The sequence below is a fragment of the Acanthaster planci genome, linkage group LG20, assembly GCF_054643075.1.
Source record: "Acanthaster planci isolate LZ-2023a linkage group LG20, COTS_SCS, whole genome shotgun sequence".
NCBI lineage: Eukaryota > Metazoa > Echinodermata > Asteroidea > Valvatida > Acanthasteridae > Acanthaster > Acanthaster planci.
In genome coordinates this window covers 8,592,921-8,618,189 of record NC_141796.1, presented here as the reverse complement: position 1 = coordinate 8,618,189, position 25,269 = coordinate 8,592,921, and the positions used below count along the sequence as shown (strand labels likewise).

The following is a 25,269-nucleotide window of genomic DNA, read 5'->3' as shown; positions in this document are numbered from 1 at the left end:
CGCTTGTATGATTCGAAGTAGTCAAGCGGTTACAGCATAACGGTTTGTGATGAATGGGATGTGAGTTCGAACCCTAGGTCGAAATTGTGGACAGGGAGGGTTTTTTTTAAGGAAAATAAAGCTCGAATGTTGTAGGAGCCTAATTTCTCACGTGAAGTTTTTATGGTTGGTTGAGCATCATAGATGTCATGCATTGTGCATGGTTGTGAACTGTGGTTTGGCTTCATACGTATGATTGCATATATAAATCTACATCGATGGTTGGACCAAAACCAATCCGGCCACTAGAAATTAAGAACCACGACTTCGGTGGCACCACACTGGTGGAGAGCTGGAAGTGGAACAAGCGCATTATGCATCTTCAGCCAATAGGATGCTTTGTCTGGTCGAAATGCGCGCGCGCGCACCGTCAGTGCAAAGAACGCGGGAGTCTTGCTCAATAAAACATAGAAAGAGAAAAAAAGAACGCGGGAATGATGAGGTACCACCACGTGACGTCTCCTCGGATTAATCTATAAGTATTTTAGGTGTGCAGTTCGAAAGAGGATGATGCCGTATAAAAAGGAGCATTTCAATCTGTTTGTGGATTCATTTCTGGAAAATAGTAAAATTAATGGTACACGAAGCTGTAGGTTTCTTTGATCCAATTAGCCGAAGAAATGTTCCTGCAAAAATTTGACGCATGTACATGTAGTTGATTTCAGAAAAAAAAAGCAGTTGCGTGCTTTTTCGTTGTGGGGTCGTAACTTCCGGTTGGTTGTAGACAAAAGGGAGAGTCGCTGTCAAACAAGGTTGCGAAATATCCTAACAATGTTGAGAGAAAGCGGAGACTGTGCTGAAAACCTTGGTAGATTTTTGTGATGCTCTTTTTTGACTTAGTACATGTGCCATAGGCATAAACTGCTGTGTATAATTGTATTTTGAGTCAGCAAATACATTTTAAAATTTTTTTGAGCTTGACCCAATGGACGGGTACACTTCATATTTCTAGAGTAAAGCTCCCCTCCAACGAGAAAAGCTTGGCTCCGCTCTTTCACAGGTAACTTTCATAAATGACACCCCGATAAGGTCTCGGTGCATTTTTTGACAAAGTAGTAGCTGCAAAGTTAATTAGCATTTTGGCTGTAACTGTTCAAAAATGAAACCTGTCAATCGACCCGAAATGTTAGACTTGGTGAAATACGGTGTTAAATTACAGGATTTTTTAGAAATGCACTAAGAGTTTACATGCACTAAGAGTTTACATCAAATTTCTGTGAAACTAAAAGGGAATGTTCTTTGTTCTCAATTATTTATTGGGAAGAAACAAACGTCCAAATTTTTTTTTTAATTTTCAATAGATAAATTTCACAAAACAGCGCGGTGTTCCCGTTACGTGTGCAGCCAGCTTCTCCTAAAAGCTGAATGACTTCAAAATGCTTTGCAGCATTCTGAAAATTATTAGAACAGCCATGAACATTATAAATAGTAATTTATAAATTACATGCATGTACCCCTTATATTCCAACTACACTAGTCCAAAAGTAAAAAAAAATTACCCACAGAAAGACCCCAAACAGATATTTTGATCCTCATGGCCATACGGGGCACATTATACATGTCCAATGCAGGTGTGCCTCTATTTACAGCAATAAATATATACTTTTTTTAATGTAGAAAAGCACTTTTCTTAAACCTGAAAAATAACTGTACAAAACTCCTTAGTTTACACCAATCACCAAAAACTATAAAACGAGAACTGAAATACAGTAAACATAATCATTGTCCAAAACCCCCGTTATTTCTGGCATCACTAAAGTTAACTTAAATGCATAAAATAATTGCGACTTCCCATGAAAGACCAAGACCCAAAAAAAAATTGGAGCACAAAACTGTGCTGTTTCTTTGTGCTCTTGAGGTTGTCTTGCACAAATGCACTACATGTACATGTATTTCAACTGAAAAGTTTAAGCAACATTTAAGTACAACCAGACTGGACATCTTACAAGGGCCCCAAAATGAACCCACCAAAATATATGTACACACAATCGAGCTGCATGCTTCATGGAAATATTGCATCTGACACACTCTCAACTGACACACTGTGCATCAGACATGCTGTCATATGACATCTGTCAATCATCTGCGTTGTCATATGGCATCTGACAATCTCTACCATACTATCATATGACGTCTGACAATCATCCACACTTACATGAAACATTTGGTAATTTTTGCCACGTCATACGAGATCTGACACTGTCATGACATCTGGCAATCATCTACACTGTCATATGACACCCAACATTCTGACATATTGTCATATGACATCTGAAAATCATCTACACGATCATATGACATCTCACAATCTCTGCCACACTGTCATATGACGTTTGACACTCATCTAACCCAATTTCATTACAACATCTGAAACACTGCCATTTTGAAAATCAAAAAAATTGCATTCTATATGAGTAAAATATAAAAATGCTAAAAAAGGGAGGTTTTAATTTTATTTCAAATGAACATAAAGCAGCAAGACAGATTTTTGTCTTTAATTGGGTCAAAATGTTCTTGTCATTTTCCAACTGAGGCAGTTTAATAACAATCACATGGCAGTACCAGCACCCACTTAAATATAAATCTGGAAGAAACATGACCACATCATGTCTCCATGTGCAAATATATACAAACAACAATGCTGCATCATACTACAAAAACCAAACGTAAATCTTCCACCTTACAAGTACTGCCGATCTAATGGGAAACGAATAACAGGTTTGGGGAACTTCCTTATCATTAATCACTTCTCACGACTAATGGTGTTCAATTTCAAATCAAAAGTATTTTTATGAAATGTAATGATTTGCCCCAAGAAGATTTTAAATTTTTTTGTACAAAAATATTTGGTGTTTTGTCCTCTACCAAAGTACATTTATGAACGCTGTATACAGTGAAGAGCAGGTTTTACATTACTGTTGTGGTCAATTGTCTTCAGAGAATGCTTCTTGCTAGAATCAAAACTCCCGGAAAGGAAATACGGAGAACTGTCCTCCCTCCCATCCAACATAAGTAACTATATGGAATCGACTCTAAATGATTTTACCCCAGACTCGCCCAAGCCTAATGCAGTGGCAGGCATGATTATGGATGGTTCTTTGTTGAACAGCCAACAAGGCAGCCTTCAGCCTGGTCAGTTTTTGACGGAGGTTTTTGTTTTGCCATCTGATGGCATGGACGAATACAAGGTTTCAGTTCTTATTTGAAGCTTCCTTTTTCCTTGATTGTCATACATGTTGCACTTTCTCTGCGATTTCACTCATTTTTGTGCGTCGCCGTGGACAGCAGCGTCTTTTTAAGGCCAGCAACTGAAAAATAAAGCAATGACATCATCATGGCGTCCCATGAATTCCAAGTACACCACATGCTGGCTTTGGTGCAAAGTTACAACACTTAAATCAGATTTGTAATTGACATTTACGGATTTGTTCATTGATTTGTGATGATGTCATCATGAAGTCACTGCTCGGGGAATATCTTTAGCTTGAGGTTTAAGTTTAGAATAACAATTTCAGAATTTAAACCTGACACAAGCCCGAATGGAAAAGCCCTGTGCACAATCTTGGAAGGACGTGGCGAAGAAAATAAAGAAACAGGAGAAAAAAATTCATAATGAAAACAATAACTTCATCAGCCACTTGCAGGGAAGACAAAATAGGCTTGGTTTAAACACAGTGCAGCAATTTGGGATCTTTGTGTCATTTTATGGCATGTTTCAAAAGTTTCCTCAACAAATGGTGAGATATCAGAGTTAGCAAGTAGGTCATGGATTTCAAGTCCCATGTTGGAAAGCTTGAGTCTTTCACACAAGCTCCCAGGTCCCACTGAGTTTATAAAAAATTAGACTTAAGTCCACCAGTCACTTGTGTGTCTCACAACAAAATCAAGAAAGTTCAACATACCTGGCGTGAGCAAAACGAGGCTATGCTAAAAGCAATCAACGCAAGCAAGGAGAGTTGGGTCCAGAATCTTAGCCAGTCGCGATATCGTCTCCTGTCCAAGAAAAGAAATGTCAAAAGGACCTTTCTAAGTTCAATTCTATTGTATTCAAAGTCTGTTTGGTGAGCTTTGGAGCAGTCAAAGCCAAATTTGATCATCGACAATTGGTTAAACACTGGTCAATTTCGCCTGATACCTGGCCACTGTTTGTGCAAATGGTTACCAGGGAAAAATTGTGCAATTGACCAGGTGTTCTGGAATTAACTTGGAAAGGACTGATTCCTCTGCACATGTATGCCTGTAAGGCTTGGTTTGTACGGATCTACAGTGACCTTACCATTCTCGAAGCTCGTCAACGTGTAAAAACCGATTTCTGTACTCTCGCGGGAGCTCAAACTGTGAGACGATTGGGAACAGCGCTTCATAGAAGTCCTGTAACACTGCTTTCACCATGTACGCTTCGGGACTGGCGTGGTCGATGTTGTCATTTAGGCAGACAAATTTTCTTGAGCAGAGGAGAAGAAATACTGATTGCAACAGTTTGTTTAAACCTGATTCAAACAGGAAAACTGACAAGGCTACTGATGTAACAATTATAGAGATGAGAACATAAATTGCCTGGAGTTGGATTCGAACCCCAGACGTCCAGAGCACCATACTAATGCTCAACTAAGCCAACCAGCCCTTTGTGGGTAGTTTCTTCCAAAATGTCAGTCTTTTTTGTCCTCTAAACCTAATTCTGTGCAAAGACGAAGATGTTGAAGACTAAACTGTAGATTTTTGGAGGCAAACGTCTTATCAAATACCTGCAGAGAGATCAACTGTTCTGAATTCAACTTGTTGACAGAAGACTTGCAAATTTGACTTATTATTTTGTCAACTTACTTGGGGTTCTTCCTGATGTCATCCAGTTGACCTATGACCTGTGATACATTGGTTCGAATCATCTTGAAAGCTATATCTTCATCACCGAGGATTTCGTACCTGCAATTATGATCCACATGGAAGTTTCAAAAATTGAAAGGTGCTGACATGAAAAGTGTACAGCACTTAAAATTGGAAGTCAACCAACCTAACACCAGTTGAAACAAGATCGTCTCCAATATAAAAAAACGTCAATCTGTCACACTTACTTGTAATTAGTTTGACCTTTGACACTTTTCTGCATTAGGTCAGTCACTGCCGAGCACTTGGCCACTAGGGCCTTGGTGACTTGCGGCTGCAAAATACAAAAATTAAAAGAAAAAACGACTGCAGCTTGCTCTTAGTAGTCAAACAGCAATCAAACCACACAAACTTCTCAGTTAACTAACCAGCCAGTCAGTGAGATGAGGTGGCCTCTACCGCAAGCCAATGTGGCCATCAGGGCGGTGTTTATTCTCTGATGTCCGTAACATGAACTGACAGACAATATTCTCCCCCCCAATACTCCCTGGCTAAAACTGTTACAAATCTGTGCTGCTTGAAGGGGGAAAACTAGCTTGCTCAAGAACACAACGTAAAGCCAACAGCTGTGTACATGAACCCCGACGCCACTGTCAAAAGTGACATCCCCCAACCACTTGGCGACACATTCCCCAGAAGGCCATCACTTCTAAGCCTAGGATCAACTTCTGATGGACTGACCATCTTCTCTTCATAGTACTTCTCCTGGGTGAGGCTGGGGTCTTCGTACACCTCCCGGGACAGGTTCTTGGCACACTGGATGAAGTTGTTCTCCAGGGAACTTAGCGTCTGCAAGTCCAGGGGAAGCTCAAACAACCTCGTGGCTAGGGTTCGGATTTCCCTGTCTGACAGAACCCTGAAACCAAAAAGACGGATCAAAGTTGATCTCGGATGAGGAATGACTGCAGATATCGGATGCTTATAAAAATTGCTTGCTCTCTAGTTCAATTACCCAACCTGTGACAATGGAACAATTTTAGCAGACAAACACAAGAAACACGGACAACGTACCCCGAGTGATCGGTGTCAAACTCGTCAAAGATCTCGTTGGTGTTCACCTCCTTTGGCGACCCAATGACGTAGTACATGTAGGAGAAAGCAAACTGCATGTCTTTGGAGTGGCGGATCTGATGGGACGAGGTCGCATCAAACTCGTCAGGAAATCTGCACAAAAAATTTAAAAAAATCTTTGTATTGCTGGGAAATTTAATTCTGTCTAGAAACAAAATCCTCTGTAAGACTGGTTTTTGCAAATCTACTTTTACTCTTGCCCCAGCAGGTGTTCCCCTAGCGCCAGGCATGCAACTTGGACTTGGACCCAAAAAATGAGGAAATTCATGGCCTTTATAGGACTTCGTACAGTGTTTTCAGCTTTTTGTGGTATGAGTGGGTAGTGAAAAACAAGGAAATCCGCTGATCCGAGGAACAGTTGCATGCCTGTAGCACCCTGTTGTAACAAATGCAACAAAATCCAACACTGTTAAAAAGGCGACCCTGCTGAATGCAACCAAATCTAGCACAGCTGAGACAAGAGCCCCACTGACTGCAACAAAATGCAACAAACTGTAACCAACTGCAACAACACTGTAGTCTGAAGCACTGTGCAATCCACGGCACAAACTCATTGGCAACGCACTGTTAGTGTTCCCTGCAACTTGAGTTGACGGCCAAATTCCATAAACGATAAGCTATTTGCGAGTACTTGGCCATTCTGTGTTGTTTGGATTTAACAGAGTTTACAACAGGTGCGCTCAAGAAATAAGGGAGAGAAAAGACTACACAGTCACTCCCAACTCACTCAGCTTGTAGTTCCTTCATGATATTGATGTCAATCATGTGAGGGATGTGGCCTGGCACCTTCCGCGCAATGAAGCCGAATCGCTTGTTGTAGATCCTGTTGACGTGGATCAGCGAGTCGGCAAATGTATCCAACGGCTTCCGACTTCTGTAGCTTGTGGTCTGGTAGTCTGACTTCTTCCGTTTTTCCTAGTATAAATATTGCCATACTCATTGAGAGGATAATCTACTCGCATACAGTTGTAGTCGAAAGCTTCTATACATTTTTCACTTGGTCTGCAAGTAATCAATTGCAATTTTTTGAGACTCCACCTTATCCTGGCTACCACTGTCTTTCCGTAGCAACCATTTCAACTTCAGAGGTTAATTGGTCAAAATAAACACCGATGAAATCAGATTTGCAGAATAGAAGGCTTGCAAGGCTGCCATCTTGCAGGCCAGCTCTTTTGTTCCACAAGGTATGCACAAAGGAGATTTTCCTGAGGAACAAAACGACTGCCCTGCAAGATGGCTACCACTCAAAGCCCTTATTGATAAAAACACTGTGCACCACACGCGAGAGACACATCAACATGCTATATTGGGCACAAAGCATTACATGCTGAATGGTTGACTTTTACTAGGGCCACTGAATGAGCCCACACTTCAGGTAAGAATCGGAACTTTCAGCAGTATCAGAAAAACAGTACTCTCTCACCTGATGAGCTTCTTTTCTCTCCCAAGGCAGAAAGCTGGTCTTCCTCATGTACTTATCAGCATCCTCTACCAGCTGCTCCGCCTCTTCATCTGTGACATCATCCATCGTCACGGCGACTGCACCTCTCTCATGCTTTTTAAGTCTGGTGCCTCTGCCGACTGTTATATCTGATTTCTTATAAATTCTGTCCCTGTCTGCTGCATTAATTCTCATTTCAACAAACTGTTTCCCAGGATGCTTTTGTCCTATCCCAAGATGCACCCTGTTCCTCTGTGGTTCTCCCTGAGAATTTTGGAGTCTTGAAGATGTTAAATTTGATAACACTGCACTGAAAAAATGTGCTATATTTAAATACGGAGATTCTTTAAGGAAGGATCTGTTTTCATTGTGTTGATCTATATCAGGTTGGTAATTTCCAACTGAAAGCAGTTTCCGTTGATGGAGAATGTTGTCCTCATGTTGAGGGATAAACTTTCTTCCAGTTTCTTTCCTCCTGCCTTTGTAGAATTTCTTTTTAGGAATATCGTCACCCACGATCCTCTTTTGCTCTTCATCTTTTGGGACCAGATTTGGCTGGAGCGGTGCCATGTTCCCTTGTCCTTGGTCCAATTTGGCAGGATCCGAATTAGGCTGGTTTAATCCGGTGCGTTTGCCAACATCCTGCTGTGCAGCCTCCTTGACAGCACCTTCTTGTTTCTGCAACCGTGTCTCTGGAAGCTGGAACTTTTCATCTGCTGGTAATTGCTGGGCTGGCCTGTTTAACGCCAATGGATTCACTCTGTCCTGAGACAAAGGCAGTTGGTTCCCAGCACCAAGTGGCTGGTTTCTGTCTGCTGGGATTCCCTGGTCCCCCCGCTGTTTCTTTCTATTGTGGGCGACAGGTTCCTGGTTGATCAGGATTGGTTCTCGCCAGTTCTGGGGACCATGTTGTTCAGCTTGCCCCATCTGGTTCCATCCGGCCTGCTGTGGTGGCTTCCTGTTAAACAGGACTGGTTGGAGGTTGTTAATATTAGGCGGCCGGCGCGGGTTGATGCGCGCACCTAACGGATCACCACCAGCTTCCTGATTGGCCACCTCCCTTTTGTTGTCATGGTAATTCAGATGATCCATGGCTGCCTGCTTGGGCTGGACTTCACCTCCACCAGCTCCAACAAATTTGGAGTCCTCCGAATCACCCAGTTGCTGTTGCTGCAACCTCTGCAGGCCCAGATGCTGCTTCTGCTCTTCGGCAAATGGCTGTTGCCGGTTTAATGGCTGCTGTTGAATGCCAACTTGCTGCGGTTGCTGCTTTAGATCAGGCAGTTGCTGTTCCTGTGGAAATTGCTGGGCATTTACCTGTTGCTGTTGTGGATTGATTTCTGGTTGTTGGATTCGTGGCTGCTGCTTAAGGTAAGGCTGCTGCTGTTGACCATTGTGGTGCTGCTGCTGATCCAGTGGTTGAGACTGGCTTTTTGGCTGCGGTAGTTTCTGTCGTGCAAGTGGCTGCTGTTGTATAACTGGCTGCTGCTGCTGTTGCACAAGTGGCTGCTTCTGTTGCACAAGGGGCTTGTCCTGTTGTTGCATAAGTGGCTGCTGCTGTAGGCCTGGCTGCTGCAGCTGTAGACCTGGTTGCTGTTGTTGGACAAATGGTTTGCCCGGTTGTTGCATAAGTGGTTGCTGCTGTAGGCCTGGCTGCTGCAGCTGTAGACCTGGCTGCTGTTGTTGGACAAATGGTTTGTCCTGTTGCTGCATAAGTGGCTGCTGCTGTAGGTCTGGTTGCTGTTGTACAGGTGGCTGCTGCTGTATACCTGGCTGCTGCTGTTGTAGACCTGGCTGCTGCCATTGCACAAATGGCTGCTGCTGTTGTGCAAGCGGCTGCTGTTGTAGACCTGGCTGCTGGTGCATTTGCTGTTGCACAAATGGCTGCTGCTGTTGTGCAAGCGGCTGCTGTTGTAGACCTGGCTGCTGGTGCATTTGCTGTTGCACAAATGGCTGCTGCTGTTGCACAAGGGGCTTGTCCTGTTGTTGCATAATTGGTTGCTGTTGTAGGCCTAGTTGGTGCTGCTGTTGCACAAGCTGCTCCTGCTGTAGGCCTGGTTGCTGTTGCGCCAGTGGCTGTTTTTGCAAGTTTGGCTGTTGCTGTTGCACAACTGGCTGCTGCTGTTGCATAGATCGCTGTTGCTTTTGAACTGATGGTTGCAACTGTTGTTGCATAAAAGGCTGCTGGAGATCAAGTTGCTGGAGGTTCACATCAAACTTCTTCATCAACATCTCGTCCTTTTGGTCCACATTTTTGTCCCTAACGTTCCCTCCTGGAAGTTCTGCCTCCCTCTTCTCTCCAAGCTCCACTGCGTCCTGTCCCCCTGGCTTAGGCACGATGTGCCTGAACTTCAACCTCTTAAACCCATCAATGCTTTCCTCTCCCCCACTTTTTGCAACTCCAGGCTTGGGCAGAGATTTCCCATTGGCGTTTTGCAAAACTTCCTGAAAGTCCCCTTCCTGATGGTGTACACCAGTTTCTTTGATGGTTTCTGGTTTTCCAGCAACTCTGTTGGCATACTCTGGAGACTGTATATATTCTTGAAGAATCTGAGCTTTGTATTTCTTGTGTCCTTTCTCAGTGATGTCCCCTTTAGGAAGAATTTTGAAAGAAATGAGGAAACTTACCAGTAATATTTCAAAGATACAAATTGTGCGCTTTAGATGTCAAGCTTTAAAACCAATAAGTAGTCTCTTTTTAATGGAAAATTATTTTCAAATTCAAATTTTTTGGCATGCAGCTGGGATTCCTACCGTCTGAAAATTTTTTGTTCAGCTCGGCTAGTTTCAAGGCGATTTCTTCACTGAGGGATTCTAGATCAATGGCTGGCATTTCTACAGCCGGCTTGTTGGCATTCAGGTGAATCTGTGGCCCCCTGGAAAGAGAACAGCAGAATAATGTGGGTAATGTTCTTTAAAAGAATTCCATGGAAACAAATCTGTGGTAAAAAGTGCGGCTTTAAGGCTTAGAGTAAAAATGCATTGAAGTGTTGTGAAACATTGATCAATTAAAATACGATTTAACTTGAAAAAACTAATTTAAAAAATTACGCCTATGAGCACACTGATTTCCTATTAGCCAAAATGAGAGCAAGAAATGTTTTTGTCAAGAGAGGGCTTGATTTTTTACTGACCTGTCATGCTCAGGAATGTCATGAAACACGACCTTTGACATCTCATCCTCCTTCTCTGTGACTGTCTTTTCTTCCCCTTCTTTGACTACTGTCAGTGCCTTCTCGGTAACAGGGATGGAGTTGACAGTCATGTTGAATGACACCTGGGTATGAGCAGAAAAGGTCTAAACTTTTAACATGGCCTGCCATTGGACAGGAAAGCTGGCAGTGTACCACAGAGGCCAATCAAAGACATCATTTCATTCCAATTTAGCTAATCACAATTTTAGGGACTGTCAATGGAGAGAATAGTTGGCAAAAAATGACAAAGGCCAATCACGTACTATGTTTCATTCTGAACCAGCAAACCAGAGTAACAAGGTCTGTAATTGGACACCAACTGCTGGCATCCAGTGACAAAAGCCAATCAGCTACAGCATTCATTCTAAGAGTCAGTCAGTGACAGGATTATGCTTGACCAATGAAAACGTTGAGGACTGAAATCATACAAACAATATCCTTTCAATGTGGATTTCTCGAATGAAACTGTCTCTTAAAAACTGTGGCATCTCAAGCCGGGGGCGGATGTAGGATTTTCTCTGGGGGAGGAGTCAGACTCGTTAGACTCTTTATGTTCAATGTTTACAGACAGACACGTTACATTCTTTGACCCCCCCCACCCCGTGTTGGATCAGTGCCTATGTGGGTGTTTCTGCATTCAATTGGGGACCCCGAACAATAGAGGACAATAAGATCCCCGATTGACAGAGGGTCCCCGATTGACAACTGTGTACAAAACATATGGGTGGCCTTCTAAAAAAGTTAGAGTACAAACAAAAGAGGAACAATAGGGGGTCCCCAGTTGCAGGCAAATACACACTTGTGTGAGTTAACTAAATACCCGCCCAAAAGAAATTCTTACGATGGCAACAGCCTACATCAGAATCTTTCTGTTGTTCTTCCAAAAATCACAAATCGCACACAATCCTCCGGGCATTTGTGTCAGGTTCAAAATTTCTTGATCACTCTTCTGGAAGTCTTCACACACATTATTTCCCGCTTCTGGGGATACTCACGCTGAGTAGGGTGTCGTCGTTCCTTCTGCCGCTGACGTTGACGCCGATCAGCGTGTCCGACACGTTTTCGTGGAGCAGCACCGTGATCAGCTTGTACTTCTGGGCCACGGTGGCCGTCCGGACAATCTTGTGGTCGTCGTACTGGGCCTCGGTGATGGAGGAGTTGGTGTCGAAGACAACCGTCAGGTTGAGGAAGAAGGCTGTGACGCCTGTGAGGGAAGCATGCAAAATTAAACGTGCAGTTTCAGACCTTTTTATCTGATCATCCAACAGCACATTTACTGCCGATTGCAGGTTGAAGTGAGAATTAAGGCGACAGTGAAGAAATGTTCACTTTTAGAGGTGGGAGGAAAACTCTAAATATTCATTTCAGGGAGAACCCACAGAGTCAGGCAGGGACTGAAAACCCAATCCACATGCTGATCTAGGTGGGATTCCAACTTGGGTCGCAGACGTGGAAGGCGAGAAAAGAGCCACTTCACCATCCCGACTCAACCGAGGGACCTTTGAGGTTTTACAGGATTGGGGGGTACCTCAAAAATGCAAGAATCACCTAGCACAACATGACAAGATCACACTGCGACGCTTTTAATTTGGGGGCAAAGCACTTGCGGAGAGTTATTTTGGAATGAAAATTTCAACTTTCCAAAGAGGCACGAATATTTGGACCAATATTACGACAATCAACATCGTCTGTTTCGACACTCCTGGGCATGCCTACAGAATGGTATTCGCTCCCGAAACAGGCCAAGCAGAGCACAATTTCTTGACCAAGAATTCTTGGACATTGTGTGTGTTTATATACTAAACAAATGGAGGATTAGCGAGTTCAAATATCAGTCAGATATTCAGGACAGAGTAAAGTCCACACGTCCTCTGGTGAAAAGTTGCTATAGTCCAACGTTGCAAGGTAACTGGTGTCCACTAACCTTTGGGTATTGTGATGTTCACCGGTCCCTTGATGTCCACTCCGAACAGGTGGGGAAAGTTGTCCACGCCACAGTCGCCGGCGTCAAAGCCACACTTGGCAACATTGCAAGTCTGCAACAAACACCAATTCCAAACCACGTATTGGCTTCCTACATTTTTTTGCCAGCAAATGGTTTGACTAGTCTGCCATCTTAACCCCTTCGCTACGGAGACTGCTACTACCGCACCATTGTGTGAGGATTAGTGCATACCACACATACAGTCTATTCACCATGCAGCTGCTGGTTCAATGGGGCCTGCTGCTGGACAAAGCCCTCTATTCAGGGCATGCCACAGCCCAGCAGTCCCGGTCAAAATAATCCCGCCGTGAAGGGGTTAACCCTGACCCTGCCAGACACAGCGCAGCGCATCGGGGTGAAAACATCTGATGCACTTTGATGCACTTGGGCAATCAACAGCAACCAAACAAACTGGCCATGTTGAGACAATGGGAGCTGGTCTCATTGAACAATGCCGCTGTTGGATCTTGTGGTGACTGGCAACCACAGACTCCCACGTTGTTTGGCCTTGGGGACAGTTGACCTGTTGGTTCTTGTTACACTAGGCAGGCAAGCCACTTTTACACATGATGCAGACTGATGTGTCAGACAGGGTTTCTAGCCAAAGTAGGCTGGGGGTTACGGTTAATTCCAATGTAAAAATCTCTTTTTTAGCCCTTGGATACAATGATAAAATAAGTAAAACATGCAGAGACATAATTTGCGCCTCCCGGTTCATCTTGAAACCCCTGTGATTACACTTTGTGAAGTGTTTCTTAAATGATGTGGAGGGTGGGGACGGGGGCGTGGGCAGATGCAGGGAGAGGAAGGGAGAGCTGGCTATGAGGCAGGGCAAAGGCAAGAAAAGAGGCATGGCACGGGGGCAGAAACAGGGGACACGGGGAATGGACGTGTGAAATAAATGCCGGTGACGGTGTGATTTGACCCATGAGGTGGGCAGAGATGCCCCAGACTGACCTGGTCACAGTAGCGGTCAGCAATCCAGCTGTTGGCGCATCCTGGGTTGCAGTACACTGTAGGATCCAAAAAGAAAAAACATCTTCCTACTCATGTGACATGCATACACATTTATGAGTGCAAACATTTTCCACGTTCACTTTCAAAATCCGGATCTTCAAAGTAGAAGACAAAAAGTGCACCAGAAGTGAACGACAGACATCACTTCATTTAACAAATTTTCATGTTAAGTGACATTTCCCTGATGGCTGGTGCTAACTGAGACTTGTGACGGTTCAGAACATTTGCTTGGCAAGGAAAACTTCTGCGTCGCCGAAACAGGCAACTGGCTAGTCAAACCATATTCCGATGGGTTTTTCGCTTTGTTGCTCACTAGCATAATCTCACTTAGCATAGTTTTCCATCCCATTTTGGCCACATAACAGTATTCATGGAGATGCCAAGAGGACATTTCAAGCCCTTTTTCCAAATCTGGAATGACAGACGAGGAAAGTTTGAAACGAAACTAGGAGGAAGCAAGGAAAAGTTGTCAGTGTACTCACGGTCTGGTGTATCACGCGCAACGTCGCCTCCAACGCCACCTCCCACCGGCCCCGGTTTGCTCACGCCTACATGTACAATAGGGGTGACACCAAATTGTATTAAGGTACAACTTTCTTTGATTAGAAATTTAAGGCTGTGTGAGGGCTGTGTGGTATGTCCCGAACAAATCTCTGGCACTGTTGCCAACAGGCCAAAAATTGTTGGTGTTGGTTGCTGTTGGCATAAACCAAAACATACATTTCAAAGAATAAAAAAAAACGTCTAACATAAATTACTTACAGGGGTTGAGAGTGTTATCTTTCCTTTATCTAACAAGTTTTAATTTTAGAACTTGCTACATTGGCGACAAAAACAGAAACATAGATTTCTTGTTTGGATTGAGGTTAAAGGTGTTATGTCTCAATCAAGATAAACATAAACATTCAATTCTCACCGTCGCAGTCCCCACCGTCCCAATCACATTCCGAGTTGTTGCAGGCTGTGTCGCAGTAATTGTCTCGGATCCAGGACGGTGGACACCCCTCGGCGCAATTTGGAACAGGCCAGGTCAGGTAGACCTGATGTGGGTGACATCGTAGATAACATGATTAAAAAAGTCTGTGCATGGTATGATTCGTCTGGTAGCCTATTTGTCGTGTTAAAACTTGTTGTTTCTTTCTTGTTTGAAGAAAGGAAACTGACTGGTGTGGGAATCGAATCTCTGACCTACAGAATACAGCGTCGGTGCTTCATCAAGTGAACTTTCCAGCCAATGGTGGAACAATCATTTGAACTGACAGTGTCTTTGTTCGGGCATAATTTACATGCAAACTCCTAACTACAGGATATATGGTTTTGTAAAAGGGTTCCTGACCCCTGACCATAAGGTGGGGGATTCAAATCCAGCAGCTGTTACCTTTTTTGTGACCTTGGGCAAGTCACTATTATCCCTACTTGCCTCTCTCCACCCAGGGGTACAAACGGGTCCCTTTTGAGGGTTGAAGTCTGGTTCCTTACCTTCTGTCCCTGCGAGTGGGTGTAGAAGTCGTCCGGCCAGACTGGCACGCCAAACATGGTGTCGTCATTGAGATAGATGAACTTGTCCGACAGGCCTGGTATGAGGTGCAGGTGGCTCTCGATGGCCGGGGAGCTGAACGTGGGCAGGTGGCTCTTGTTCGGGAAAATGTCCTTGGAAATGCGAAGTGTTTAATATTCATAGTAACGATAACTATCTTGAAAGATTGTAGGCCCTGTGTTTCTTCCTGATGAAACCCTGCCAAACCTTCCCAGTTTCCTCAGAGTACTTCAAGTTTTGGACGGGTTTTAATTGGGTTAACCCTCCTATGGTTTTACAGCACAAATGTGCACAAATGCCCACAGTCACTGGTGAGCATGCAGTTTCTATATGGAACTCAAACATGCACAGGTTCAGTGTGTGCACAGTTAGTTGCCAGCACAAAATGACCCAGGGTCTTTTGTGCAGTCCTCTTCACTGCATTTGGTTTACTGCACCATTATGCACATGAAACAGTGAAGCACAGTTGGTGGGCAGCACACAAGTGCAATCTGATATTCCTGTGAGGGACAGTTGGTGCAGTGCACAACACCACACAGCTGTGCTTCTTTGAGGTGTTTACCAAATGACCCAAAGAGTGACTTCAGCATAGAAGGGTTAAGAAGGAAGAACCCGGTCTGTTGTCAAGTAAGAGGGAAATCAGTGTCTCTCACAAAGTTCTGAAGTGCAACAAATGTGCCTATGCTTTCCTACAACGGTGGAGAATTTTTAAAAGAGTTCCAAAAGAGAAAGAGTGTAACAGAGGAGTTCAGGTGGCTTTGAACCCGAGTTCTGAGGGTCTGGAATTGGACATTTTGTTTTGCATACTAAAGCACCCTATCTAAGGAAATTGACACTGTTTAAAAACCATACTCCAATAAGTGGTAATATCAAAAGCTGATGTAACACCAAACTGATTTTGGAAACTGAATTTTCCAGTTTCTAAGAGACACTAAGTACAAATAAACTCATTAGCATCGTCTGCCATTTCCATGGCAACAACTGTTGCAGTGACCAGCCTGTCTCTCTCACCTCGTGGGTGATTAGCGTGATGCGTGGGTTGTCCAGGTTCAGCCAGGACGGGATTTGGCCGTTGGTGACGATGTACACGTGCCGTATCCAGGGTGCGTTCTGCTCCAGTGACCGTAACGAGTACCTCATTTCCTGTATGTGCGTCAAAACAACCAAACTGAATGTTATGACAGCTTTTAAAATGCAGCCTTGTTTTTAAAATATCAAAATGACACGAGGGGTCAGATTGAGAGATGGTGAGAAAGCTAGAAAGGCTTGAGTTCTGACTCTGGGGAGTCAGGTTGGTGTAGTGGCTCTTTCCCCGCCTTCCACCTCTGCGACCTGGGTTCGAATCCCACCTTGGTCAGTATGTGAATTGGGTTTTCAGTCCCTGCCTGACTCTGTGGGTTTTCCCTGGAATATTCATCCAGGGTTTCTTTTTTGTCTTAATTATCACTTCATCCTGTAATTCCTGCTAAATGTAAAGTTGGATGAACAGATATAAACCAAAAATAAATAACAAATGGCCACGACTATGAAAATCTTACGCTTGGTTTTTCAGTACAATGAGCAATCATAAAACCTCTACATATGTATCTGGAATCACTTGGTATAGAAATCCTGAAATCTGGACACACCATGAAAATAACTGCACCCCAGTAATACTCAGCAGGTGACAGGGAAAAGTCTTCTGCACCAGCTCAAGGCAAGAACGGAATCGGCCCTCTCGTTAGTTTCCTTGAGAGTGGTACAGGTAGCGTTACTACCTCCTTAACTTTCAGACAACCATTCCTACCTCATTGTCTTCAAATCGGCTCTTGGAGATGTCTTCCTCGTGGTCTGTGTCCTTCTCCAAACCCCACAGGAGGTAGGCGGGGCCTACTTTCATCCCATTCTCTCCTTCGCTTTTCTCAAACTGAATGAAGACGACAACAGCAAGAAGAAAGATCTGCTTTTTTCCGGCTTGGGCTTCAGACTTTAAGTTTTCTCCCACTGTTTACTAACCAGCTAAATGCACATCTGTTTCTCTGCCAAAGAAGTATCCACTTGTCGAATACAATACCCAGGTTGGACAAACATTAATTTTGTTTCAAAGGTAAATGGTTCAAACTGGTTTTGGACTTGAGATGGAGCTGAAGATGGAAATGACGCCGAGAAAAGAAGGCCCTGGTGTTATACAGAAGCTTTGCTTTGTAGCCATTTTGCAGGGCAGTTCTTTGGTTCCAGACAAAACCTGATTTGTGCATTTCCTGTGGAACAAACACATTGGCCTGCAAGATGGCAGCCATGCAAACCCTCTGCAGGACTTGGGTTTAATTGATGAAGTTCCTGAAGTGAGCTCGTTACAGGAACTGCAAACTATGGGTACAGAAACGCAACTTTGTCTCACCTCCGTGATGAACACCCTGGTGACCTCAGCCGTCTTGAGCGTGATGACCGCCACCCCGGCGCTGGACGTCAGGTCGATGTGCCTCACGTTCTCCCGCTGGTCCTCAGGGATCTTCCGCTGCAGCTGCTCCTCCGTCACGTTCTTGCCGATGTTGGAGACGAAGGCCATGTCCTTCAGCTCCACACCCCCCTCTGCACGCCAGTCACTCGTCTGTGTACGGCCAAACCAAAATAGAAGTTGTCGCTGGTTACCCATGGCTATCCCCTCCTTACAATTTTGGATCATTCAATAAAATTATTCTTCAGTAATGGTAATGATTTTGCACTTGGCCCCCGTGGAAAACACATTATATGTTAACGGTTACCCTAATATTAAAGAGAGAAAAAAGTAAACAAGTTTTCCTTCATTAGTCATCTGAACATTTCTAAAATATAGTTCTTTTTATCAAAAAAGCTCATGTTTATTAAAGTCCACATAAACGTCGGGAGTGGAAGCCACTATCACTTTGCGGGCACACTCTCGAGGGTTAAAAAAACGATGAGGTTGCTGTACAACGACTCCGCAAGTGAGCAGTGCATCACTATGTTGCCTTATTTAAGAGTCTAACTTTTCACCTGAAAAAACACATCGGCAAGAAGTTGCTACTTACAAGGAACCCTCTTGAGAGGGAGATATTTCTTCCTTTGTACATAACAAAAGGCTTCTCTTTCATGATGACGTCAACTGCCGGAAGGAGAGGAAAACAGGAAATAAAATCAAAGAATCAAACTCCAAACCAGTCGTCAAGACAGCCAGGAACATTGCCTAGCTGTGCACCAGCTCAGTAACCTGGCCAACACATCAGCCCTTTACAGTTGGGGCAAAATGTTTACATACACCTGGGAGAACAAAAACAGGTTTCCTCAAATTTCACAACTTCACCCATTCCTACCAACTTTTCTTTTCATGAGGACGGACAAGATGGGTCTCTACTTAATGTACATGATATAAGCATCAAATAAAATCTCCCAGAGACATGTATATGATTCATATTTATATTTACAAAAAAACCCACAAAATTTTACATATTCCAAACCTAATTCTATTAAAGTGCCCCTTCCTGTCTTACATGTAGGGGGTAATTGTAAATTTTCACTCAATGCAATATTAATATTTTGAACCCAAATAAATGCCTCTGAGTATTTTCAATTGAAAATTAAGTTGAGATACAATTTGTCCGACCTCATAAAGAAAAAGTTGACAAAACTATTTCAAACGGCAAAAAATGGAGGAAACCGCTTTCTAACAAGAGTACAGGTATGTAGACATTTTGCCCCAACCGTTCGTGTAGTTTGTTGACCAGGTAGGAACTTATACATAGGTCTATACATTGGCAATTCAGGTACAGTATTTGAACCAGCCAGCGCCATGCTGCCATCCAGTAAAGCATGCTTAAGGAATCGTCCAGTCTTGAGACTCATTTTGCGGCATCCATTCGCATTTACCACCCAGCCGAATAGAAAATAATGAGAATAATCAAATCCATACAAACTGATCTACGGACAAACAAACAAACACCTCCTCTTCGACGACTCACCCACAGACTGCTTTTCAAACTGAGCCACCGTCATGTTCTCCCGGCCCGACTTGGTCAAATTGAACGCCCTGTCTTGCTGGAGAAACGCGATGTGGCTCCTGGCCAACTCTTCAGTCTGCGGGCTGCCTGGCAACACCGCGCTGAAGACGATCAACGGCCCGGGGACACAGTTGTCATCTTTGCATTGAATGAGCTTCTTCTCCTCTTCCTCACTGTCCCTGTTTCGAAGGGTTCCGATGACAAACTTTTCTTTAGGCCGGTTATACTTCAGGTGAAAGCGAAAGCGAAACAACTTTGGCGTCACGACAACTTTGAGGTGACATTTCGCTCGAGTTGAAACGTGTTCAACTTTTATGGAATTTGAAATGCGAACATTATTTTGATCCAATGTCACAAAGTCGCATTGGCTTTCGTGCCAGGTAGGAACCGGCCTTTACGCAATTTTTTTTTTTTTTGGTGCAATTGTATACAAGTGTACTTTTTGAAAGATTTAAAATTGTCCAAGCTTTTCTGGACAACTGAGGGCGCTGTTCCAATGTCAATCAGGGCAGACACTGTTCTCATATGTAGAGGTACATGTACACAATATGAATCACCATAGAAAAAGACATTTATAAGTCAGCAAACAGCAAAAAATATCAGCACATTTTTGTGCACAAGACAATGCAAATATTATGCATATTTTTCTTGGGAAGATGTCACATTTTTTCACATAAATATGAAAATAATTAATGAATTACTTATTTATGATTAAACCCAAAAGGAAAACCCTTTAAAATAGTAAAACAAAAATAGGATACAAGGTTACCTGCGATACAAAAGTGCATTCACAAAGGTTCTGCATTGCATAAATACACCATAAAAATCCTCTTTCAAGTGAGCTGACAGTTCATCAGCTACCATAAGAACTGTAGCAGTAAGCACAAAAGTGAAGTGAAAACATACGTCACACACTGTCACATGTGTCACACTGTGTCACATGTGTCACACAGTGTCACATGCGTCACACACCGTCACGTGTCACACAGTGTCACATGCGTCACACAGTGTCACATGCGTCACACAGTGTCACATGCGTCACACAGTGTCACATGCGTCACACAGTGTCACATACGTCACACAGTGTCACATACGTCACACAGTGTATGATGTGAAACACAGTGATTTCGGTTTGCCCCTTAAACAGTATTTTCTCCATGATTACAAATTTCTGGAAAGTGTTTTAACATCGAAAAACATTTTACTCTTTTTTTCAGAACTACCAAGTGAGTAGTTTGAAAGAAACAGGTTGAACACTTTACTGGTATATTCTCATTATTCCCTCCTGCAGTCAAAACGAGATGGAACAAAATTTCCCTGTCGGTTTGTGACATACGCGTAAGAGATGAATCTGTCAGATCAAAACAGAAATTGCTCTCTGGTCTCAAACTCTCAGTCCAATGTAGCCTCCACCTTGATGCACATGTGTGATACATAATCAGAACAGGTTGTAAAGTACTCGGGACACGGCAAAAGCTGCAAAACTCATTAGAGAGGCAAGTGCTGCTCAAACCTGACGCCCGACTTGCTGGCTCCCTTGCCAGCGATTTTGTCAGGTATATCTACACGTATCCCCTGCGATTGGTTTCCCAGATGATTTTGGCGGTCTCTCGGCACGCAAACTCTGCTCTATGACACCAGGCCCAGCTGGAAATGTGTCCAGTTGAGTAGTAATACAACGAGTAAATACTTCACGTGACCAGTGTCTCACCTTGCCACCAAAGGAGGGACAAGTATGATATACATGTATACAATACATGTACATGTAGGTTTTTTTGCTTGTACAAATTTACAACCCCCGTTTCCAACATGGACCTTTCCATTCAGAGCATTGGGTACAAAGAAAATGGGCTCTGGAATGTGTTGCATCAAGGGGAGTATCAGTTCCACACCTCCCAGAGGGGACAGGCAATTTTTAAAAATTTTCAGGGAGAGAATGAGCAAATTTTTGGATCCAGTGTGAAACCCTGCACGTACCTCTGCTGGCCTCCATTTCATATAGCTATAGGCACCAAGATTTGGCTAAGCACAGAAAACATTTGCTTGGCAGAACTGGTCGTCGCCCTCAATCACATATACTTTATAGCCACCTTGCGGCTGGTTTTCTGCTATTTCTGCTGAGCGCTTAAATTTGCTTTAACTTGCTGCATGGCAAAACAATCATGCTGCCAGGTTAATAGTGGACTCTGAAACTGCAGACTACAGTAACCTTTTTTTCCCAAACATTTTGCACTTGTTTACACACTGAACCCGCCCGGTTCTGACGGATGAGATTATGCCAAATGTTTACTTCCCTAGCCCTAACTCCCTAAGGTGTGTGTAAAATCACAGAGCAATTGGTAAATTTAGCCCAGTTAGGCTAAAAGTTCGTCTGCTTCCTTGAGATATAAAAGTGTTTCCGAACCAAATTCTCAAATTACAAATAAGCAAACAAACAAAAACAACTTAAAAAAAAAGAAACAAAAGACAATTAAAAAAACAAAACAAAACGGACAGCAACTTACTTCTTGGAATCTTTCTCAAGTTTTTCTTTGACTCTTTGGAGGTCGGCGATCAGCTTGGGATCGGACCCGTTGACCCAGGTGTACACCGCATCGATGGGGATAGGCAGGCACATTCTACAAGGGTTCAAGGGGACAGTTAGCATCTGGGCGTAACTTTAACCAAGTCCAATCTGGTTTAGGGTCAATTCATATCAGGTTTTTGGACCCACTCTACCTTGCTGTCTGTTAACACCCTCCTTTGGTTTTACAGCACAAATGTGCACAAATGCCCACAGTCACTGGTGAGCATGTAGTTTCTATATGGAACTCAAACATGCACAGGTTCAGTGTGTGCACAGTTGATGGCCAGCACAAAATGACCCAGGGTCTTTTGTGCAGTCCTCTTCACTGCATTTGGTTTACTGCACAGTTATGCACATGACACAGTGAAGCACAGTTGGTGGGCAGCACAAAAATGCAATCTGATATTCCTGTGAGGGACAGTTGGTGCAGTACACAACACGACACAGCTGTGCTTCTTTGAGGTGTTTACCAAATGACCCAAAGAGTGACTTCAGCATAGAAGGGTTAATGTTGGTTGTTTTTCCAACATCGTTGACTTCCCAAGAATGCCCAGCAAGATCGTTTCCGGTGGAAAGCAAAACACATGTAATAAACCTACATGTAGGGATGATATTAGCAAGGAATTGCCCTTCCGTAAAGGCTCCAATTTGAGTGGTTTGACGGGTGCCATCATACAAAGCAGAACATTGACTTGGCCAGGGTCAGGGTTTTTAAAGTTTTGTTCTCTCAACAAGCACTTCCTTGCTTTAAACATGTTAAGCCCCCGCCCCCAACAGACCAATGCATTAAGCTCCGCCCCACTGTGTTCTAACCAATCAAAGCCATAATTTCTGCTCCACATGTGTGCATATGCAGTGGTATTGGTTAAATTTATACCAATGAGCGCAGTGGGCGGGGCTTTATCCGGATCAGCCTATTGGGGGCAGGTGCTTAATAACACAGTAAGGTAACGCACGGCACCTGTTTTGGAAGGCTTTCCCAGCGATGTTGTCATGGTAAATGTTGAACAGCTGCGAATACTGATCTCGACTCCACTCCAAGGAAGACTGAAACCAGGGACGTACAAAATAGGAAGAATTCCACAAAACGACATCATTAATTTTCTTTCCTGAATTAACTAGTTGGCCATTGGGAAGTGTTGATATAAGGTGCGATTGCTTGATCTTTGGCCGATGAATCAACCTCTTCACATGATGATTCTACCATCAGCCAACCATCTCTTTAGCTCTTCTTTCAAATTAACATTTAAACAAAATTGTTTTGAAAAAGGGAAAAGTAGGTACATGTAATGATGTAGGCCTAAAGTTGTAGATTTTGTGTAGGATTGGCCCATTGTAGAGTGATCAGGCGATCGTGCATACACGTATCAGCTGATTATGCCTAACAGCAAAATATCCATAAAGTCAAAAGGGACCTTTAAACATGTTAACTGAAAACACTTAGCCAACAACTACAAGTACATGTATGCAGGCCTGCCGTTGGCCTACATGTACATGGCCTAGGATGTATTAGAACCATGTTATTTGGTTTATGCAAAGGGTGTGAGCACGGACTTTCCTGACATGCCTGAGGCTGGTTGTCTCCATTTTTACCCGTGTTTCAATGTGGGCCATTTACTTAGTCATCTTGGAAAGAGTTCTAGTTTCTACACACCAATTAGTACCATACAGACAACACTAAATAATTTTCCCTTAAAATGTTACAACAAATTTTGCTGAGAAAATTCTGAAGTATTTACTTAGAAAACACACAGTTTTTTTTTAGACGAGTCTCGTGCTATCAATAAGTTTGTGCACAGGGGCATCAAGTGTTGTCCGTATATGCACGGCATATGGAACTCTTTGTTTCTGTCATGCTCGTGACATGCATGATGCTAGTTGGCAGTTGCTCGTCCAAACTTACCTCTCCAAAATGAATTACAGAAATCACAACAATTATGAATCCGATGAAGATCAAAATCATCCCATGTCGATGGGACAAAAATGTGTAGGTCTGTTTCTGTACAAGTTTATACATTCTGAATTATTCCGAACTCAAAAGTGCAGAGGAATTCCACCCGGTGCCTTTTCTTACAGTACACGTTGGCAAAATCGACAGATTAACCCATGGGCAACGCCATGTTTTAATTGGTATTCAACAGGCTCAAGGCACAATCAAAACGAAAAGAGCTCAGGTCGTGAGGACAAGTACCAAGGAAAATACCCGGTTGACACAATGGAGGGCGCTGTACATAAAACTCACGGGATGCATTCTACCAATGGTTGTGTTTCTGCGCGCGAGCTCCCTTAATATAAAAGACATGCCATAATAAACAGGAGGAATCATAGAATTATTCTATAAATCCCAAGTTTGGGACTGACCGTGTCCGGTTGGGGGTATTTCTTTCACAAAAAGCCCCAAATTGTGGGCCTATTTTGGATGGAGGTGGGCGGCTACATTCAGAGATGAGCGCATAGTTTTACTACTATTTTGAGGGTATCACGTGGGAAAGGCGAATAAAAAAATATATTTTAGTGGCTAACCAACATATAATTGAAACGAAAAGTGATCTTCTGGCCATAATCTTGAATTTCCTGAGAAAAAAAGAGGGAAACCTCTTCCTGAGAGTCACCAGGCGGCGCTATTTCGGTCTGATTTTGCATTGTTTTCTATGGGCGCGTATTTGGTATAGTGCAACCCACGGGGTTACAGGCCAGTAAGTATAAAAGTGCCATAGCCAACAGTGATACCTGAACTTCAAAAAATCAGGAAAAATGCTCACGAGTTTCTCAGGCGTTTGAGACGCACGTCAAATTAAAGGGCACATTAAGATATTTTATTTTCTTTTCAAATTTCCATTCATTAATTAATCGATGACTTCTGCAGATATTTATTTCTACAGATTTCGAAGGTCCCCCTAAAAAGCAGTCTTAGAGCCGCTCGCCATTTTGCAAAATCGACGCCCACACTTCTCGAAAGATGGCCCGTTTTCAGGCACCGATTTCTTTCCTTCCAAATCTCATCGGACGCAAGCTGGTATTCCCTTTGCCCGCTTAAACCTGTCCTTTCTACAAATCTTCACTTAGCAAGTTCCTGGGCCACAAATGTTGCTCTATTTCGTAGAGAATTTGAGGGCATACAATTTGTGATTTGGCCCGCGCAAGCAGTTTTTGGCCTATTTACTGGCCTGCATCCTTTAGTCAACTCCAGTTTTTACAATTTCCCCGAAAACGTGTGAAACAGAAAGAAAAGAGTTTCCAAAATTGGGTTCAGGTGAAAAATTGGAAAAGGTTGTCTCTCATTCCGGTTTTATGTCCTTGACTGGGGCCGATAATGCATAACTGTGTAGTTTGGCCGTTAGGCTAACGTCTGTGAATTCCCGATGTTTTCAACTGCTGGAAATAATCGCTTGTGACTGCAAACTAGGGATAATTTCTGTTGATTAGGGTTAGGTTTGGCCAACTATAGGTTCGAAATTCGCACACAGGGTTCGCCCTTGGCGGTTGGGGACGCAGAACAGTACTCATGTTTTGAAACTCTGCTGGACCAAACTGACCTTTG

At 43.3% G+C, this 25,269-nt stretch overlaps 1 protein-coding gene across 2 annotated transcripts; it reads right to left on the bottom strand.

The window, feature by feature from the left end:
* Positions 1-1,274: 1,274 nt before the first annotated feature.
* On the bottom strand, positions 1,275-23,895 carry gnptab (N-acetylglucosamine-1-phosphate transferase subunits alpha and beta). 2 transcript variants are annotated; one of them, XM_087130492.1, is made up of 26 exons: positions 23,632-23,895; positions 22,690-22,775; positions 21,667-21,780; positions 19,124-19,341; positions 18,197-18,270; positions 17,548-17,757; positions 16,954-17,073; positions 16,179-16,310; positions 15,110-15,280; positions 14,547-14,670; positions 14,113-14,178; positions 13,571-13,626; positions 12,554-12,665; positions 11,625-11,833; positions 10,570-10,712; positions 10,190-10,311; positions 9,355-10,026; positions 7,418-9,285; positions 6,722-6,909; positions 5,935-6,087; positions 5,605-5,779; positions 5,112-5,197; positions 4,864-4,962; positions 4,316-4,483; positions 3,942-4,032; positions 1,275-3,347 (listed from the first exon to the last, which is right to left on the bottom strand). In XM_087130492.1, exons 1-26 carry the CDS (start codon positions 23,743-23,745, stop codon positions 3,267-3,269), a joined length of 5,652 nt encoding a protein of 1,883 aa, XP_086986618.1. In that variant the 5' UTR covers positions 23,746-23,895; the 3' UTR covers positions 1,275-3,266. The 2 variants fall into 2 exon arrangements, with proteins under 2 accessions (XP_086986618.1, XP_022082814.2); XM_022227122.2 differs by having other exon boundaries at positions 7,418-10,026.
* Between the last annotated feature and the right edge of the window lie 1,374 nt (positions 23,896-25,269).